Source organism: Tachypleus tridentatus, chromosome 2, assembly GCF_004210375.1.
Source record: "Tachypleus tridentatus isolate NWPU-2018 chromosome 2, ASM421037v1, whole genome shotgun sequence".
Lineage (NCBI taxonomy): Eukaryota > Metazoa > Arthropoda > Merostomata > Xiphosura > Limulidae > Tachypleus > Tachypleus tridentatus.
Window position 1 is genome coordinate 50,666,304 of NC_134826.1, and position 18,880 is coordinate 50,685,183.

The 18,880-nt window shown below is 33.3% G+C and overlaps 1 protein-coding gene across 1 annotated transcript in view; it reads left to right on the forward strand.

Annotated features, from left to right (window-relative positions):
* The window catches only part of LOC143245494 (potassium channel subfamily T member 1-like), a 51,941-nt gene extending 37,432 nt beyond the window's left edge, over positions 1-14,509 (forward strand). The window contains exons 5-10 of the mRNA XM_076491856.1: positions 2,261-2,332; positions 3,822-3,870; positions 6,278-6,337; positions 8,832-8,906; positions 10,870-10,953; positions 14,441-14,509. Coding sequence (XP_076347971.1) covers positions 2,261-2,332; positions 3,822-3,870; positions 6,278-6,337; positions 8,832-8,906; positions 10,870-10,953; positions 14,441-14,509 — 409 coding nt within the window. The remainder of the gene's footprint in view (positions 1-2,260; positions 2,333-3,821; positions 3,871-6,277; positions 6,338-8,831; positions 8,907-10,869; positions 10,954-14,440) is intronic.
* Positions 14,510-18,880: the final 4,371 nt, after the last annotated feature.

An 18,880-nucleotide genomic window follows, 5' to 3' on the forward strand; every position in this document is an offset into this window, starting at 1 on the left:
GTAACCACCTAGCTATGTCGGGCCTGATTATACCTATGAAATACTTTTACTATTAAATTCTATGTTTATAATTCAAGGTGTCCTTATTTTTTAAATCACTTTATATGCATTATAATTAGACCATTAGCATTTTATTATGTTTCGGATAAACTTGCAGACCCATGAGCAATTAAATACGCACATAATTATATGTCAGGTTCTCTTATTTTAGTTTTATAATAAGAAAAAAAATCCTGTTATTTAATAAATTCAGCATAATTTTTTGTTCATTTCTTGTTTACCTCGAATTAATAAATTCAACATCTTGGTTTTCCGCCCATTTTTGGCAGCCCTTCCATGTGGGTCCGGCATGGTCAGCTGGTTAAGGCGCTTGACTCGTAATCTAAGGGTCCTGGGTTCGAATCCCCGTCACACCAAACATGCCCACCAGTTCAGCCGTAGGGGCGTTATAATTGACGATCAATACCACTATTCGTTGGTAAAAGAGTTAGCGGTGGGTGGTGATGACTAGCTGCCTTCCCCCTAGTTTTGCACTGCTAAATTGGGTACGGCTAGCGCAGATAGCTCTCGTGTAGCTTTGTGCGAAATTAAATATAAACCAAGCCCTCCCATGGGGAGCCACGGCTCCTGCTTTAGAAAACACTGAACTGAAGGGGAGAACAGTTGCTATGCCATTTAATTCAATACTGGATTTGGTATTTCAGATGAAAGTCAAATATAACCTGATGTCAGTTGAGAAAATTTAATTACTAGCAGGAAACATTATTAAGAAAGGTTTTAGAGAACAGATGTAGCGGATGTTTAAATTACGAGGTACAGTTGGTTCTTTCTTATTGATTATTTCCAGCTATAGATTACAGATTAGTCTGTCACTTTCAACTATGTCGTTGTAACTAAAATCGGGTGACAGTTTCACGGTCACCAAACTCTGTTCAATATAACACTAAATGTATATGGTTCTTCCCGTTAATTAATATGGTTGCTTTGGTGAAGTTGTACTTTACTAAAAAACGAATTCCTTCATACTACCCACCGCCAATTCTAAGGCTGCTCTTTTACGAACGAATAGTGGGATTGATTGTAACGTTATAACGCCCCCACGGTTGAAAGGGCGAGCATGTTTCGTGCGATGGGGATTCGAACCCGCGACTTTCAGATTACGAGTCGAATGCCTTAACTCACCTGGCCATGTCGGGCCGCAACTTTTCAAAAGATACCTTATTTAACGTATTTTAACTAAATTCGGGCTAATTATTTTGTAAAAGTCATGAATTTAATGGTAGCTTACATTGTTTCTCATGAGAATGGACAAAAACAAATAAACTGACCGAAAATGATCTTTGTACGTTTTTATGGTTTTAGAAAAAATAACTTTCCATACAGACGTAATACCCAAACTGAAAGGTTATTAAGTCCGATAAATTTCCCTTATTTTAATAGATTTGAGACGGAAAATTAAAATAGAAAATTTAATGAATCGCATTTTTGTTTTCACTTCAACTACATCTAAATTTTTCCATAGGACTCCAATAAGTCATATTTTTTCTGTGCGTTCATCCCCAGTGGCACAGCGGCAATTCTGCGTGCTTACACTGCTAGAAACCGAGTTTCGATACTAGTGATGGGCAGAGCACAGATAACATGCTCGCCTTTTTAGTCGTGGGGGCGTTATAATTGACGGCCAATCCCACTATTGGTTGGTAAAAGAATTTCCCAAAACTTGGTGGTGGGTGATGATGACTAGCTGCCTTCCCTCTAATCTTACACTGCTAAATTAGGGACGGCTAGAGCAGACAGCCCTCGTGTAGCTTTGCACGAAATTCAAAAACAACCAAGAGCCGTACAGTTGAAACTGTAAGCGGGGAAAAGGTCTTGTGCACCTGACCTTCCTGGGTATTTTAAAAATTCAACATACCCATATACCCACAAAGAAGAAGCGAAGTTGCAACTGTAGATTGCCAGAACAAAATAATAATAATAATAATTTGGGGAAGGAATGGTAATCATGTGTTCTTAAGATAATTTTATAAATCGTAACTCATAGTAATTAAAAAAATAAGTGAATTATTTATTAACTGTAATACTTCACTCGGTATTTCTTCAGATGAAGTGAAATGAAAACGTATATTTTGAAGTCAGTGTGAAACGATGTGAAAAATAAGTGAAACTGCATTGAAGGTTATTTCATGTAGGATTATTTATGTCGTTAAAACGCAAAGAAATGGTGTTTTTCTGAGTATGTATTTATATGTTTATATAGTTACGGTTGTCCGATATCTAACGCCAGTCAAGAGGCTGCTGCTTACGTTGTAGAAGACGGTCGCATTAACTGGTAAGAAATGCATGAGTTTTCGATTTTACTTATGTGTTCTCTTACTGTTTTATAAGTGCAATGAAATATTCCAGAACATTGCTACTGCTGCTTGTAGTTGTGATCAAAATCAATATACTTAAGGTATAAAAAAAAACACCTATTACAGAGTTTTTAATTTCTTCCCTATATGCAGTACTTGTTTGTAATAAAACACTTTCTAGTTGTGTGGAATATATTACACATATACTACCTGTATTATTCGCTGTTTCTATAATTACTACCATTCAGAGTTCTTTATATGGATTTTCTGATGCTTTAGGAAGAGATAGTTTATTTGTTTTAGACCAAAGCTATATTAGGTTGGTTATATTTTGTGTCAGCCAAGGGGACTCAAACGTGGAATCTTAATGTTTATAAATATACTTGGAAGAGGTACTGATTAGCGATTTTTTTACGAGTTGGTTCGTGAAATAGCCCTTAACTTAAGGAATGAGGCTTCTCGCAAGACATTTTAATGTTTAGAAACGTAGCTGGATAACTTTATGGAATCAACTGTTGTTACGTATGATGCTAAGTGTCTTATCTTTTTTCTTTTAATTGAGTGTTATTCGTTTTTTCTTCATCGACGCTACTTACCAAATATGTTGCGTTTGTTCTGTTGCTAAGCGTCAAACTACTCAATAGGATATCTTCGCTGTGTGCTGCTATGTTTAGGGTTGTATACAAATTATATTAAAGATAACTTATCTATGTACATCACAGCTGATTAAATATTTGTATCTAATATTCCCAGTTTTATAAAACCATGATTACATCTAAATGTATTTCGTCTACTAGGGCTATATAATAAGGGACGGCTACCAAGCCTAATTATCAATAGCATGTTTATATCGTCAGCCAATCCTAATTATCAATAGCATGTTTATATCGTCAATCAAGCCTAATTATCAATAGTGTGGACAGACTCATGTTTAATTATTGTCATCTTAAATATTATTTTTCCTAATAATCTATTTTTCATGACGTATGAGTTATATAATGTTCACTGCTTGTTTTTAAATAATTTCTACTGTTAAGATATGTTATTTATTGAAATTAAACCACCCAGCCAAGAATAACGTTTAGAAACCGAGTGCACGTGATTAGACAAATTTTCGTCGTGTTTAGTTGTTGTACAGTTTATAATTTAATCTATAATTTTATTCTCTACAACGCTGATGTGATTGTTAAGCACATAGCTAGTGTTTTATAGAGATATTTATGTATTACTAGAAATGTAAGTACTCTTTTATCAGTTCAGACAAAACAGTCATCTCAATGTTTCTAAAACACTAAAGCTCACTTGAAGTACGCATGCTCGAAAATTAAGATACAAAATATATATATTAATACAGTGTAACACTTTAGATGAAATTAAATAATGTTAGTTCTCTCAGATCTTTTTTTCAGCTATTTTCTAGATATCGCTTTTGTTTGTCATTGCCCTGTCTTGTTCTTATTTTGGCAGGAAAGCGGTATTGTGGGTTGACCGTCCCTTTCCTTTATGGTGCGTCCAGGTGGGTAGAATTACGTCATATCGTTAGCGGAATAATAAATCTATGGCAGAAATATTTTATCTGGAGGTGTAATATTTTTTTTTGGTAATTTTACGCTTAGATGATAAAGTTTGAGAATGATTATTGCTAGCGACGTGGAAGTTCTGTGATAAGTTTCCTTAAACAGTTATTACGTGTAACTTTCATAAAGGCTGGAACTAAATCCAAGTGAAAGACTGAATGACAAAACATATACATAACACAGAATATTTAAATACACATTGGAGGAAAACATCTTTAATTGTTGCTTGTTCAAGTGTATACTGCTAATTCGTGTCTTAAGTTAGGTGATATTTCAATAAACATATGTTTTTGTTTTGTTATGTTTGTGGTTAAGCATTCGTCAGTTTCGTATCTTTCGAACTTAAACAGTATTTGTTAAACAGACACATACACATGTACATTAATTTAAAAAAGTCAGCCCAAAGAATTAATTAGAGATTAATCACACGCAGAAGCAGGGTTAATTAATGTCCACAGATAATTAATTATGCAGGAAAACAAAGTTTATCAAGTTATCAGAGAGTTGATTACACACGGAAACAAGGTTACAAGGGCATCTAAAAGCGACTTCATTAGTTATGAAAGCTAATGATAATGCGAATTTAAAGTGCATTATACTATAAACAAAAAATTTAAAAATCGAAATAAGTCTGTATACATGGTCCGGCATGGTCAGGTTGTTAAGGCACTTGACTCGCAATCCAAGGGTCGCGGGTTCCAATCCCTGTCGTGTGGGCGTTATGATGTGACGGTCAATCCCACTATTCGTTGGGAAAAGAGTAGCCCAAGAGTTGGCGGTGAGTGATGATAACTAGTCACCTTCCTTCTAGTCTTACACTGCTAAATTAGGGACGGCTGGCGCAATTAACTCTCGTATAGCTTTGCGCAAAATTCAAAAACGAACAAACAAACAAGTCCGCACACAAATGTGAATTTGTTCCAGACATTTATTTGGTTTAACAAAAATACTTAAATGTATGTTAACGTACGTCAAATATATTTATTGTTGTGTTATTTAACACATAACGAATTAATTTGTGAGAGAAGTATTTGGGAATAACTCATTTTCTTTTGTTTAGAAAAACTGCAATATTTTAAATGTAATATATAAACAGGTGTGTTGGAGACAAAGATAAGAACCAGAAATAAGGAGCATCGTAGATTATCATTATCTCCACTACATCTGTTTATTGAGCAGATAGCCCAATGTGGCTTTATTATAAACACACACATCTGTTTATATATCATATTTGATAAAATATAATAAAAGAAAATAATTTATTTCCAAAATTTTATAACGAATTAATTCGTTAAGTTTTAAATAACACAACAATAAATATATTTTATATGCAATGACATACATTTTCGTAAAGGATTCGAACCCGCGACTCGCCTTTTTCAGGCGTGAGGCATTATAAATGACAGCCAGTTTCCGTTTTCGTTGGTAAAGAGTAGCCGAACAGTTGGCGGTAGATGGTATTGACTAGTTGCCCAGATGTTAGCTCAACGTCTGTAAAAAATATGATTTCTGTGATATGAAATAAAGCTTGCAGGATAAGAACTAAAATTAGCTGGTTACACAGCTCTGAATGAATATATATCTTAGTGTGGATATAGTCTGACTGGTTACATCTGAATGAAAATGTACCTTAATGTGGATATAGGTTGAGCATGTTTTAGTTACATTAACTCTTGTCTAGAAAATTTGCAGAAACGTTTATAAAATACAAATCCTATTATACTTAAAATGCAGATAAAATTTGGGATTGGCATGAAATAAGGTAACTGTTGAAAGAGGGTGTACCGACATTAATATGTGTTTATCATGAGAAAGATAACCCTAACAAATAAGGTGACTATTGAAAGAGGGTATACCGACAGTAATATGTGTTTATATTGAGAAAATAACCCTAACAAATAAGGTAACTATAGAAAGAGGATATACCGACAGTAATGTGTTTATATTGAGAAAGATAACCCTAACAAATAAGGTGACTATTGAAAGAGGGTATACCGACAGTAATATGTGTTTATATTGAGAAAGATAACCCTAACAAATATAGTGACTATTGAAAGAGGGTATACCGACAGTAATATGTGTTTATATTGAGAAAGATAACCCTAACAAATATAGTGACTATTGAAAGAGGGTATACCGACAGTAATATGTGTTTATATTGAGAAAGATAACCCTAACAAATAAGGTAACTATAGAAAGAGGCTATAATTGGAAAGTAAGTATTACACATGACTGTGAGGAAGTGTCTGTCAGTAATCTTGAACGGACTAAAGTTTCTTGTACGAACGTTATCTTTTGCATCAATAATTTAGGCTTAAACAATTTTTAATCAACTATCTCTTCCAGGTAGCACTGGCAGTCATAAGTCTTCTAGAGACCTTACTACTAGCATATCTCAGCTACAAGGTAAGTTAGTGGATCATAATGAAATCAACCTTAACATTCATTGAAAAACATTATAGTATTCTATATTGAAACCTTGTAGATAAAGGTTAATTTAAAAAACGTTATGTAATGGGAAGTTAAGAAGAGAGTAGGCCTAGAATAAAACTGAAACCGGACTTACATTTTTAACAACTTTATTTAATGATTAACCTAAGTAGTTTTGCATACATCAGATAAATTTGTAGACGTGAAAAGAAACATGTAAGAAATGCTAAATTTAGAACTATATTTCAAAACATTTTGTAACGTATGTGAAAAGCTAGATATTGTCTGACTTTTCTCGATTAAAATATTTTGTTAACTTTAAGTTTCACTTAAATCTGACAAACGTTTTGGAAGAGAAGATCCAGGATGAGTAATGTAACATGAATCTCAAAATGACCTTTTTGTGGATAACGTTTATCAGTCAGTTGGAATCAGGATCTAAGGAGAAAAGAAGTCAATGGATTTTAATAAAGGAATGGTTATTAGCTTCAGAACGATTAGAACAATGACCTAAATGTTTTATTTCTTCCATTTATAACTATATCCTTCTTGAAGTTACGGATGGGTTAATTTAGAATAAAGTACACAGAAACGTAAAAAGTGCATCTGACAGTAACTTTATTCGAGAATCCGAGGATTTAACGAGGATCCGATGGTATAGTTTGGGTTTATTTTGAATTTCGCGCAAAGCTACACAAGGACTATTTGTGCTAGCCGTCCCTAATTTAGCAGTGTAAGACTAGAGGGAAGGCAGCTAGTCATCACCACCCACCGCCAACTCTTGGGCTACTCTTTTACCAACGAATAGTGAGATTGACCGTAACATTATAACGCCCTCACGGCTAAAATGACGAGCATGTTTGGGGGGACGGGGATTCGAACCCGCGACCCTCGGATTACGAGTCGAGTGCCTTAACCACCTGGCCATGCTGGGCCCCGATGCTATAGACCAGCACGTCCATTTTTTACACGTTACCAGATCTTACAGATGAGTTGCAGTCAATAAACAGCTGTAAACGAAATAGTTTGACACTAATGACGTCGAAAGTTTGATACAGAAAACCATGTACGTCCTCTGCAAATGAATAAGTCTGAGTTTGACAGAAACCTGTTAGTTGCTTTTGATACGATAGTGTTAGAACTGAAGACTGCTGAGAGAAGTGTCGTGGTTGTTCAGAGTAAGATTTGTTGTTAGAAAATAAAGGAAACCATGGAAAACTTGTTGTATTGTGGCATTTCGGATAATGCTACACTGTTGTCATTTATGGATTTCAAGGAAAGGGAGAGAGGTAGATTCCGATAAAACAAACAAACCGTATTAACAATCCATTATGTGAGGACTATGGTGAAAAGAAAATCTCCTGAATTTGTCTTTGCCAGCCTAAAAAAAATCTACCTTAATTCAACTGACTTCTCTGACATATTTAGACTGATCAGCTGAGAGGCAAAATGACGGATTCTAAATGACGTGGCCGAATATAACCTTCCATGACATCTTATTAGTCCTTCGATATATTTTTTCTGCTACTTTTTATTATGCTGTTTCTTTTCACTATCAACTATTGTCGTTAGTAGCAAACTCTAACCGAAGAACAAGTCCAAAGAACGTTTTGCTTGCTTGAGTAGCACGCGTTTCTGTCAGGTTTAGGAGAATTTGTGTCGGTTTTGTGAAATTAATACAGAAAACAGTATGAATATTAAAGCTTTCTCCATAACTCATATCAATGCTAACAAATAAAACGGTATTGACTAGTATTTTTATTACGTTCAAAGAAAGTGTGTTTAAATTCTTTGAAATTGTCAAACGTGGTTATTGTTCAGGCTATCACTTAAGACTAACAAAAGAATGGTATTGTTTGATAACATCCGTATTTACAATAGATAACTACGTGTATAAAAACTTTTTAACACACACATTTATACTTTTATCAACATTTATCAAGAATGAAAACTGTGTATGTACTATGACACACCTGCAATGACCTTTAACCCTTATATATTTGGAATATTTGTTTAGTAAAATATTAATAGTGTTTTTACTTTAGAAATAATTTGTTAATTGTGTGAAGGGAATATCAGTGTCTGGTTTCAAAGTAATATTGTACCATGTGTAATATGCAAAATTAATGTTATTTATAGCATAATTCATTAGCCTATAAAAATGGTCAAATTGAAATTATATTAGATATATATAACTTGTTAAACCAATTAATATCTTAGAAATGATCTAATGATATCATTTTGTATCTTACAAATATTAGTAATGACATTCTTAAACTACAATTACCTCATCTATATATTAACTGTTATTACAATTACGATACAATTTTATTTCATTTAGATTGTTTTAATCAAGTTGTTATGAAAAATATTGAAGACGACGCTGTCGATGATGGCGCCATGTTTATCTCACTCCTAAAAACTTTGTAATATATTTTATTAATACAAACACTGCAATAACATCTTATAGGGGAACATATGGCAGCAACTGATGTCATTTAATTTCATTTTGGAGCTGGTCAACAATGTCCCATTCATTATTACGGTAAGGATCTCGGAAGCCAACAATGTCCCATTCATTATTACGGTAAGGATCTCGGAAGTCAACAATGTCCCATTCATTATTACGGTAAGGATCTCGGAAACCAACAATGTCCCATTCATTATTACGGTAAGGATCTCGGAAGCCAACAATGTCCCATTCATTATTACGGTAAGGATCTCGGAAGTCAACAATGTCCCATTCATTATTACGGTAAGGATCTCGGAAACCAACAATGTCCCATTCATTATTACGGTAAGGATCTCGGAAACCAACAATGTCCCATTCATTATTACGGTAAGGATCTCGGAAGCCAACAATGTCCCATTCATTATTACGGTAAGGATCTCGGAAGCCAACAATGTCCCATTCATTATTACGGTAAGGATCTCGGAAGCCAACAATGTCCCATTCATTATTACGGTAAGGATGTCGGAAGTCAACAATGTTCCATTCATTATTACGATAAGGATGTCGGAAGACTCTTGTATTTGTGTATTTAGAAACGTAACGTTGGAGATAAGAGCAAAACATTTGTTTTTATGCTAAACTATTTCTAAAGGTAATACGTATACATTTCTAGTATGCATGAACATAACTTAGCAGAAACATCTAGTCTACAATCAGTTTTATGTTAATTGTTGCATATATATTTTAAACCTAAAATGAACTTAATGCTATCTCCTAAGAACAGTTACAAACACTTAATGTATATGCTCATCTACTTTCTACAAAATGTCAGCCAGGTTCGTTGAAAGGCAGAACAACAATGCGTACTTTTTATTGTAATTAGGTCGTACTTGGAACACCTTTTCAAATAAAACTTTAAGACAGATTATTTCTTTCTTGTTTTGCTCAGTCAACTGAATCTTGCCTTCCCCAATTTTAATTCGCTTCCTACACCTATGAAGCAGATTTGTTTTGAATTTCGAGCAAGCTACACGAAGGCTATCTGCTCTAACCGTCCCTAATTTAGCAACGTAAGACTAGAGAGAAGGCAGCGAGTCATCACCATCTACCGCCAACTCTTGGCCTACTCTTTTACCAACGAGTAGTGAGATTGACCGTCACATTATAACGCCCCCACGGCTAAAAGGGGCGAGCATGTTTTGTGTGACAGGGAGTCGAACCCGCGATCCTCGTGTTACGAGTCGAGTGCCTTAACCATCTGGCCAGGCTGGGCCCGCAGATTTGCCTAAGACAAACATAAAATCATATAATAAACTACTAACATAAATGGTTGAAGATCCGAAACAAGATATGAGTCGATATTTGGTGTGATATTAGAACAAAATAATAACTTTAAACTGATTTCCATATTGGCTCTGTACGAGTTTCGAGAAGATGTCGACGAAGCTTTTCCTACAATACTATCAAACAATCTGTCAGTCAATAGATCCTACTTTGTCAGCATAGGCATGGTGTAACACATGGATAGATATCATAAATATATTTTTATTTATTTTTTGGACATACCTGAAATACCCAACTTTCGATCTTTTTAAGTAACTTCAATGAGGAATAGATAACATAACATTATTTTTACAGTGTATTTGTGCAATAATTTATTTTTATTAATTTCACGCACAGCTATACGAGGGCTCTCTGAGCTGGCTAACCCTGATTTGGCACTCTAAAACTAGTAATCACCACTCACCTCCAACTCAATGGATACTCTTTTGTCAAAGAATAGTTAGATTGATCATAACATAATAACGCCCCCACAGCTGAAAAGGCAAGTGTGTTTGATGTGAGGAGGATTTGAACCCGCGACCCTCAGATTGAATCCACTTGGCCATGCCTGCTCGGTGCGCAATGAGAAAAATTTTATAATTTTGTATATTACTAAAATAAATTATCTACAGCAGTTTTGCAAGAGTACGTTTTTGTTGTGTTTTCTCTACAATTAACATGTTTATAAAAACATGTTTTCGTTGTTGATGTTTTTTTTTCTATTGTTAAACAGATCTTCTGGCCTCCACTACGGAATCTCTTCGTTCCCGTCTTTTTAAACTGTTGGTTAGCCAAAACTGCTCTAGAAAACATGTTCGTAAGTATGAAACATTAAACCTTGACAAACATCTTGGTAAGTAAAACAAAGTAACTCGTAAAACATCACTAACATGTTAAAGGTTGCCAAGAAAAAAAAACACGTTAGGCCTAGTTAAATTTTCTTGTCATCACCCGTTATTCAGAGTTAAATTATGTTACCTTAACTTCTTTCTCTTGTCTCAAACAAGGTTAGCTCAGGACTATATTAGATTATGTTAGCTTTATTTCTTTCTGTTGTCTGTAACTAGGTTAGCTAAGGAAAATATCAGATGATGTTACCTTCACTTCTTTCTGTTGTCTCTAAATAGGTTAGCTAAGAACAATATTAGATTATGTTAGCTTTACTTCTTTCTGTTGTCTGTAACTAGGTTACCTATGGACAATATTAGATTATGATATCTTTAATTCTTTCTGTTGTCTGTAACTAGGTAAGCTAAGGACAGTATCAGATTATGTTACCATCACTTTTTTCTGTTGTCTGTAACTAAGGTTAGCTAAGGACAATATTATATTATGTTACTTTACTTTTTTCTGTTGTCTGTAACTAGGTTAGCTAAGGACAATATTAGATTATGTTGCCTTCACGTCTTTCTGTTGTCTGTAACTAGGTAAGCTAAGGACAATATTAGATTATGTTACCTTTACTTCTTTCTGTTCTCTGTAGCGATGTTAGCTGAGGACAAAGTTGCATAATGTTACCTTGACTCTCTTCTGTTTCTGTAACTAGGTTAGCAAAGGACAGTATCAGATTATGTTACCTTCACTTTCTTCTGTTGTCTGTAACAAGGTTAGCTAAGGACAATATTAGATTATGTTAGCTTTACTTCTTTCTGTTGTCTGTAACTAGGTTACCTATGGACAATATTAGATTATGATATCTTTACTTCTTTCTGTTTCTGTAACTAGGTAAGCTAAGGACAGTATCAGATTATGTTACCATCACTTTTTTCTGTTGTGTGTAACTAAGTTAGCTAAGGACAATATTATATTATGTTACCTTCACTTTTTTCTGTTGTCTGTAACTAGGTTAGCTAAGGACAATATTAGATTTTATTACCTTTACTTTTTTCTGTTGTATGTAACTAAATTAGCTGAGGACAATATTAGATTATGTTGCCTTCACTTCTTTCTGTTGTCTGTAACTAGGTTAGCTAAGGACAATATTAGATTATGTTATTTTCACTTCTTTCTGTTGTCTGTAACTCGGTTAGGTAAGGACAATATTAGATAATGCTACCTTTAATTCTTTCTCTCTCTATAACAAGGTTACTTAAGGACAATATAAGATTATGTTGCTTTTCACTTTTTTTGTTGTTTGTAACTAGGTTACCTATGGACAATATCAGATTATGTTTCCTTCATTTCTTTCTGTTATGTCTAACTAGGTGAACTAAAAACAATATCAGATTATGTTAGCTTTAATTCTTTCTGTTGTCTGTAACTAGGTTAGCTAAGGACAGTATTAGATTATGTTACCTTTACTTCTTTCTGTTGTCTGTAACTAGGTTAGCTAAGGACAGTATTAGATTATGTTACCATTACTTATTTCTGTTGTCTGTAACTAGGTTAGCTAAGGACAATATTATATTATGTTACTTTCACTTTTTTCTGTTGTCTCTAACTAGGTTAGCTAAGGACAATATTAGATTATGTTACCTTTACGTTTTTTCTATTGTCTGTAACTAGGTTAGCTAAGGACAATATTAGATTATGTTACCTGTACTTCTTTCTGTTGTCTGTAACTAGGTTAGCTAAGGACAATATTAGATAATGCTACCTTCACTTCTTTCTGTTGTATGTAACAAGGTTACCGAAGGACAATATTAGATTATGTTAGCTTTAATTCTTTCTGTTTTCTGTAACTAGGTAAGCTAAGGACAATATTAGATTATGTTACCTTGACTCTCTTCTGTTGTTTGTAACTAGGTTAGCTAAGGACAATATTAGATTATGTTACCTTTATTTTTTTCTGTTGTCTGTAACTAGGTTAGCTGAGGACAATATTAGATCATGTTACCATTACTTCTTTCTGTTGTCTGTAACTAGGTTAGCTGAGGACAATATTAGATTATGTTAGCTTCAATTCTTTCTGTTGTCTGTAACTAAGTTACCTATGGACAGTATCTGATTATGTTAGCTTTAATTCTTTCTGTTCTCTGTAACGATGTTAGCTGAGGACAATGTTGCATAATGTTACTTTGGCTCTTTTCTGTTTCTGTAACTAGGTTAACTAAGGACAGTATCAGATTATGTTACCTTCACTTTCTTCTGTTGTGTGTAACCAAGTTAGCTAAGGACAATATTAGATTATGTTACCTTCACTTTTTTCTGTTGTCTGTAACTAGGTTAGCTAAGGACAATATTAGATTATGTTACCTTCACTTTTTTCTGTTTTCTGTAACTAGGTTAGCTAAGGACAATATTAGATTATGTTACCTTTACTCTCTTCTGTGTTTTTGTAACTAGGTTACCGAAGGACAATATTAGATTATGTTAGCTTTAATTCTTTCTGTTGTCTGTAACTCGGTTAGCTAAGGACAATATTAAATTATGTTACCTGTACTTCTTTCTGTTGTCTGAAACTAGGTTAGCTAAGGACAATATTAGATAATGCTACCTTCACTTCTTTCTGTTGTATGTAACAAGGTTACCGAAGGACAATATTAGATTATGTTAGCTTTAATTCTTTCTGTTTTTTGTAACTAGGTAAGCTAAGGACAATATTATATTATGTTACTTTCACTTTTTTCTATTGTCTCTAACTAGTTTAGCTAAGGACAATATTAGATTTTATTACCTTTACTTTTTTCTGTTGTATGTAACTAGGTTAGCTAAGGACAATATTAGATTATGTTGCCTTCACGTCTTTCTGTTGTCTGTAACTAGGTTACCTAAGGACAATATTAGATTATATTACCTTTACGTTTTTCTATTGTCTATAACTCGGTTAGCTAAGGACAATATTAAATTATGTTAGCTTTAATTCTTTCTGTTGTCTGTAACTAGGTTAGCTATGGACAATATTTGATTTTGTTAGCTTTAATTCTTTCTGTTGTCTGTAACTAGGTAAGCTAAGGACAATATTAGATTATGTTACCTTTACTTCTTTCTGTTTTCTGTAACTAGGTAAGCTAAGGACAATATTAGATTATGTTACCTTGACTCTCTTCTGTTGTTTGTAACTAGGTTAGCTAAGGACAATATTAGATTATATTACCTTTATTATTTTCTGTTGTCTGTAACTGGGTTAGCTGAGGACAATATTAGATCATGTTACCATTACTTCTTTCTGTTGTCTGTAACTAGGTTAGCTGAGGACAATATTAGATTATGTTAGCTTCAATTCTTTCTGTTGTCTGTAACTAAGTTACCTATGGACAGTATCTGATTATGTTATCTTTAATTCTTTCTGTTCTCTGTAGCGATGTTAGCTGAGGACAATGTTGCATAATGTTACTTTGGCTCTTTTCTGTTTCTGTAACTAGGTTAACAAAGGACAGTATCAGATTATGTTACCTTCACTTTCTTCTGTTGTGTGTAACCAAGTTAGCTAAGGACAATATTATATTATGTTACTTTCACTTTTTTCTGTTGTTTCTAACTAGGTTAGCTAAGGACAATATTAGATTTTATTACCTTTACTTTTTTCTGTTGTATGTAACTAAATTAGCTGAGGACAATATTAGATTATGTTGCCTTCACGTCTTTCTGTTGTCTGTAACTAGGTTAGCTAAGGACAATATTAGATTATGTTATTTTCACTTCTTTCTGTTGTCTGTAACTCGGTTAGGTAAGGACAATATTAGATAATGCTACCTTCACTTCTTTCTCTCGTCTATAACAAGGTTACTTAAGGACAATATTAGATTATGTTGCCTTCACTTTTTTTGTTGTCTCTAACTAGGTTACCTATGGACAATATCAGATTATGTTACTTTCATTTCTTTCTGTTATGTCTAACTAGGTGAACTAAAAACAATATTAGATTATATTAGCTTTAATTCTTTCTGACGTCTGTAACTAGGTTAGCTAACGGCAATATTAGATCATGTTACCTTTACTTCTTTCTGTTGTTTGTAACTAGGTTACCGAAGGACAATATTAGATTATGTTAGCTTTAATTCTTTCTGTTGTCTGTAACTAAGTTAGCTAAGGACAATATTAGATTATGTTACTTTCACTTTTTTCTGTTGTCTCTAACTAGGTTAACTAAGGACAATATTAGATTATGTTACCTTTACGTTTTTCTGTTGTCTGTAACTAGGTTAGCTAAGGACAATATTAAATTATGTTACCTGTACTTCTTTCTGTTGTCTGTAACTAGGTTAGCTAAGGACAATATTAGATAATGCTACCTTCACTTCTTTCTGTTGTATGTAACAAGGTTACCGAAGGACAATATTAGATTATGTTAGCTTTAATTCTTTCTGTTTTCTGTAACTAGGTAAGCTAAGGACAATATTAGATTATGTTACCTTGACTCTCTTCTGTTGTTTGTAACTAGGTTAGCTAAGGACAATATTAGATTATATTACCTTTATTTTTTTCTGTTGTCTGTAACTGGGTTAGCTGAGGACAATATTAGATCATGTTACCATTACTTCTTTCTGTTGTCTGTAACTAGGTTAGCTGAGGACAATATTAGATTATGTTAGCTTTAATTCTTTCTGTTGTCTGTAACTAAGTTACCTATGGACAGTATCTGATTATGTTAGCTTTAATTCTTTCTGTTCTCTGTAGCGATGTTAGCTGAGGACAATGTTGCATAATGTTACTTTGGCTCTTTTCTGTTTCTGTAACTAGGTTAACAAAGGACAGTATCAGATTATGTTACCTTCACTTTCTTCTGTTGTGTGTAACTAGGTTAGCTAAGGACAATATAAGATTATGTTACCTTCACTTTTTTCTGTTGTCTGTAACTAGGTTAGCTGAGGACAATATTAGATTATGTTACCTTCACTTTCTTCTGTTTTCTGTAACTAGGTTAGCTAAGGACAATATTAGATTATGTTACCTTTACTTCTTTCTGTTGTTTGTAACTAGGTTACCGAAGGACAATATTAGATTATGTTAGCTTTAATTCTTTCTGTTGTCTGTAACTCGGTTAGCTAAGGACAATATTAAATTATGTTACCTGTACTTCTTTCTGTTGTCTGAAACTAGGTTAGCTAAGGACAATATTAAATTGTTATTTTCACTTCCTTCTGTTGTCTGTAACTCGGTTAGCTAAGGACAATATTAGATAATGCTACCTTCACTTCTTTCTGTTGTATGTAACAAGGTTACCGAAGGACAATATTAGATTATGTTAGCTTTAATTCTTTCTGTTGTCTGTAACTAGGTTAGCTAAGGACAATATCAGATTATGTTACCTTGACTCTCTTCTGTTGTTTGTAACTAGGTTAGCCAAGGACAATATTAGATTATATTACCTTTATTTTTTCTCTGTTGTCTGTAACTGGGTTAGCTGAGGACAATATTAGATCATGTTACCATTACTTCTTTCTGTTGTCTGTAACTAGGTTAGCTATGGACAATATTAGATTATGTTAGCTTTAATTCTTTCTGTTGTCTGTAACTAAGTTACCTATGGACAGTATCTGATTATGTTATTTTCAATTCTTTCTGTTCTCTGTAGCGATGTTAGCTGAGGACAATATTAAATAATGTTACTTTGGCTCTTTCTGTTGTCTGTAACTAGGTTAACAAAGGACAGTATTAGATTATGTTACCTTCACTTTTTTCTTTGTCTCTAAGTAGGTTACCTATGGACAATATTTGATTATGTTACCTTTAATTATTTCTGTTGTTTGTAACTAGGTTAGTTAAGGACAATATTAGATTATGTTAGCTTTAATTCTTTCTGTTGTCTGTAACTAGGTTAGCTAAGGACAATATTAGATTATGTTAGCTTTAATTCTTTCTGTTGTCTGTAACTAGGTTAGCTATGGACATTATTAGATTATTCTAGTTTCACTTTATTCTGTTGTCTGTAACTAGTTTAGCTAAGGACAATATTAGATTATGTTGCATTCACGTTTTTCTGTTGACTGTAACTAGGTTAGCTAAGGACAATATTAGATTATGTTGCATTCACTTTTTTTCTGTTTTCTGTAACTAGGTTACCTAAGGACAATATTAGATTATATTACCTTTATTTTTTTCTGTTGTCTGTAACTGTGTTAGCTGAGGACAATATTAGATTATGTTGCCTTCACGTCTTTCTGTTGTCTGTAACTAGGTTAGCTAAGGACAATATTAGATCATGTTACCTTTACTTCTTTCTGTTCTCTGCAGCGATGTGAGCTGAGGACTATGTTACATAATGGTACCTTAACTCTCTTCTGTTTTTTGTAACTAGGTTAGCTAAGGACAATATTAGATTATAATTACCTTCACTTCTTTCTGTTGTCTGTAACTAGGTTAGCTAAGGACAATATTAGATTATGTTAGTTTCACTTTTTTTCTGTTGTCTGTAACTAGGTTAGCTAAGGACAATATTATATTATGTTAGCTTTACTTCTTTCTGTTATATGTAAGTTGGTTAGCTATGGGCAATATTAGATAATTTTACCTTCACTTTTTTCTGTTGTGTGTAACTAGGCTATTTAAAACAATATTAGATTATGCTATTTTCACCTCTTTCTGTTTTCTGTAACTAGGTTAGCTGAAGACAATATTAGATCATGCTATTTTCACCTCTTTCTGTTTTCAGTAACTAGGTTACCTATGGACAGTATTAGATTATGTTAGCTTTTAATTCTTTCTGTTGTCTGTAACTAGGTTAGTTAAGGACAATATTAGATTATATTGCCTTCACTTTTTTTCTGTTGTCTGTAACTAGGTTACCTATGGACAATATTAGATTATGTTAGCTTCAATTCTTTCTGTTGTCTGTAACTAAGTTTCCTATGGACAATATTTGATTATGTTAGCCTTAATTCTTTCTGTTGTCTGTAACTAGGTTAGCTGAGGACAGTATTAGATTATGTTACCTTTTTTCTTTCTGTTCTCTGCAGCGATGTTAGCTGAGGACAATGTTACATAATCGTAACATAACTCTCTTCTGTTTTTTGTAACTAGGTTAGCTAAGGACAATATTAGATTATTTTGCTTTCACTTTTTTGTGTTGTCTGTAACAAGGTTAGATAAGGACAATATTAGATTATGTTACCTTTACTTCTTTCTGTTGTGTGTCACAAGGTTAGCTATGGACATTATTAGCTTATACTAGTTGTGATTCTTTCTGTTGACTGTAACTAGGTTAGCTAAGGGGAATATTAGATTATGTTGCATTCACTTTTTTCTGTTGTCTCTAAATAGGTTAGCTAAGGACAATATTAGATAATGTTAGCTATACTTCTTTCTGTTATATATAACTAGGTTAGCTATGGACAATATTAGATAATTTAACCTTCACTTCTTTCTGTTGTCTGTAACTAGGTTAGCTGAGGACAATATTAGTTTATGTTACCTTCACTTCTTTCTTTGTCTCTAAATAGGTTAGCTGAGGACAATATTAGATTATGTTAGCTTTAATTCTTTCTGTTGTTTGTAACTAGGTTAGCTGAGGGCAATATTGGATTATGTTACCTTTAATTCTTTCGGTTGTCTGTAACTAGGTTAGCTGAGGACAATATTAGATTATGTTACCTTCACTTCTTTCTGTTATATGTAAGTAGGTTAGCTATGGACAATATTAGATAATGTTACCTTCACTTTTTTCTGTTGTCTGTAACTAGGTTAGCTAAGGACAATATTAGATTATGTTACCTTCACTTCTTTCTGTTATATGTAAGTAGGTTAGCTATGGACAATATTAGATAATTTTACCTTCACTTTTTTCTGTTGTCTGTAACTAGGTTAGCTATGGACAATATTAGATTATTTTACCTTCACTTTTTCTGTTGTCTGTAACTAGGTTA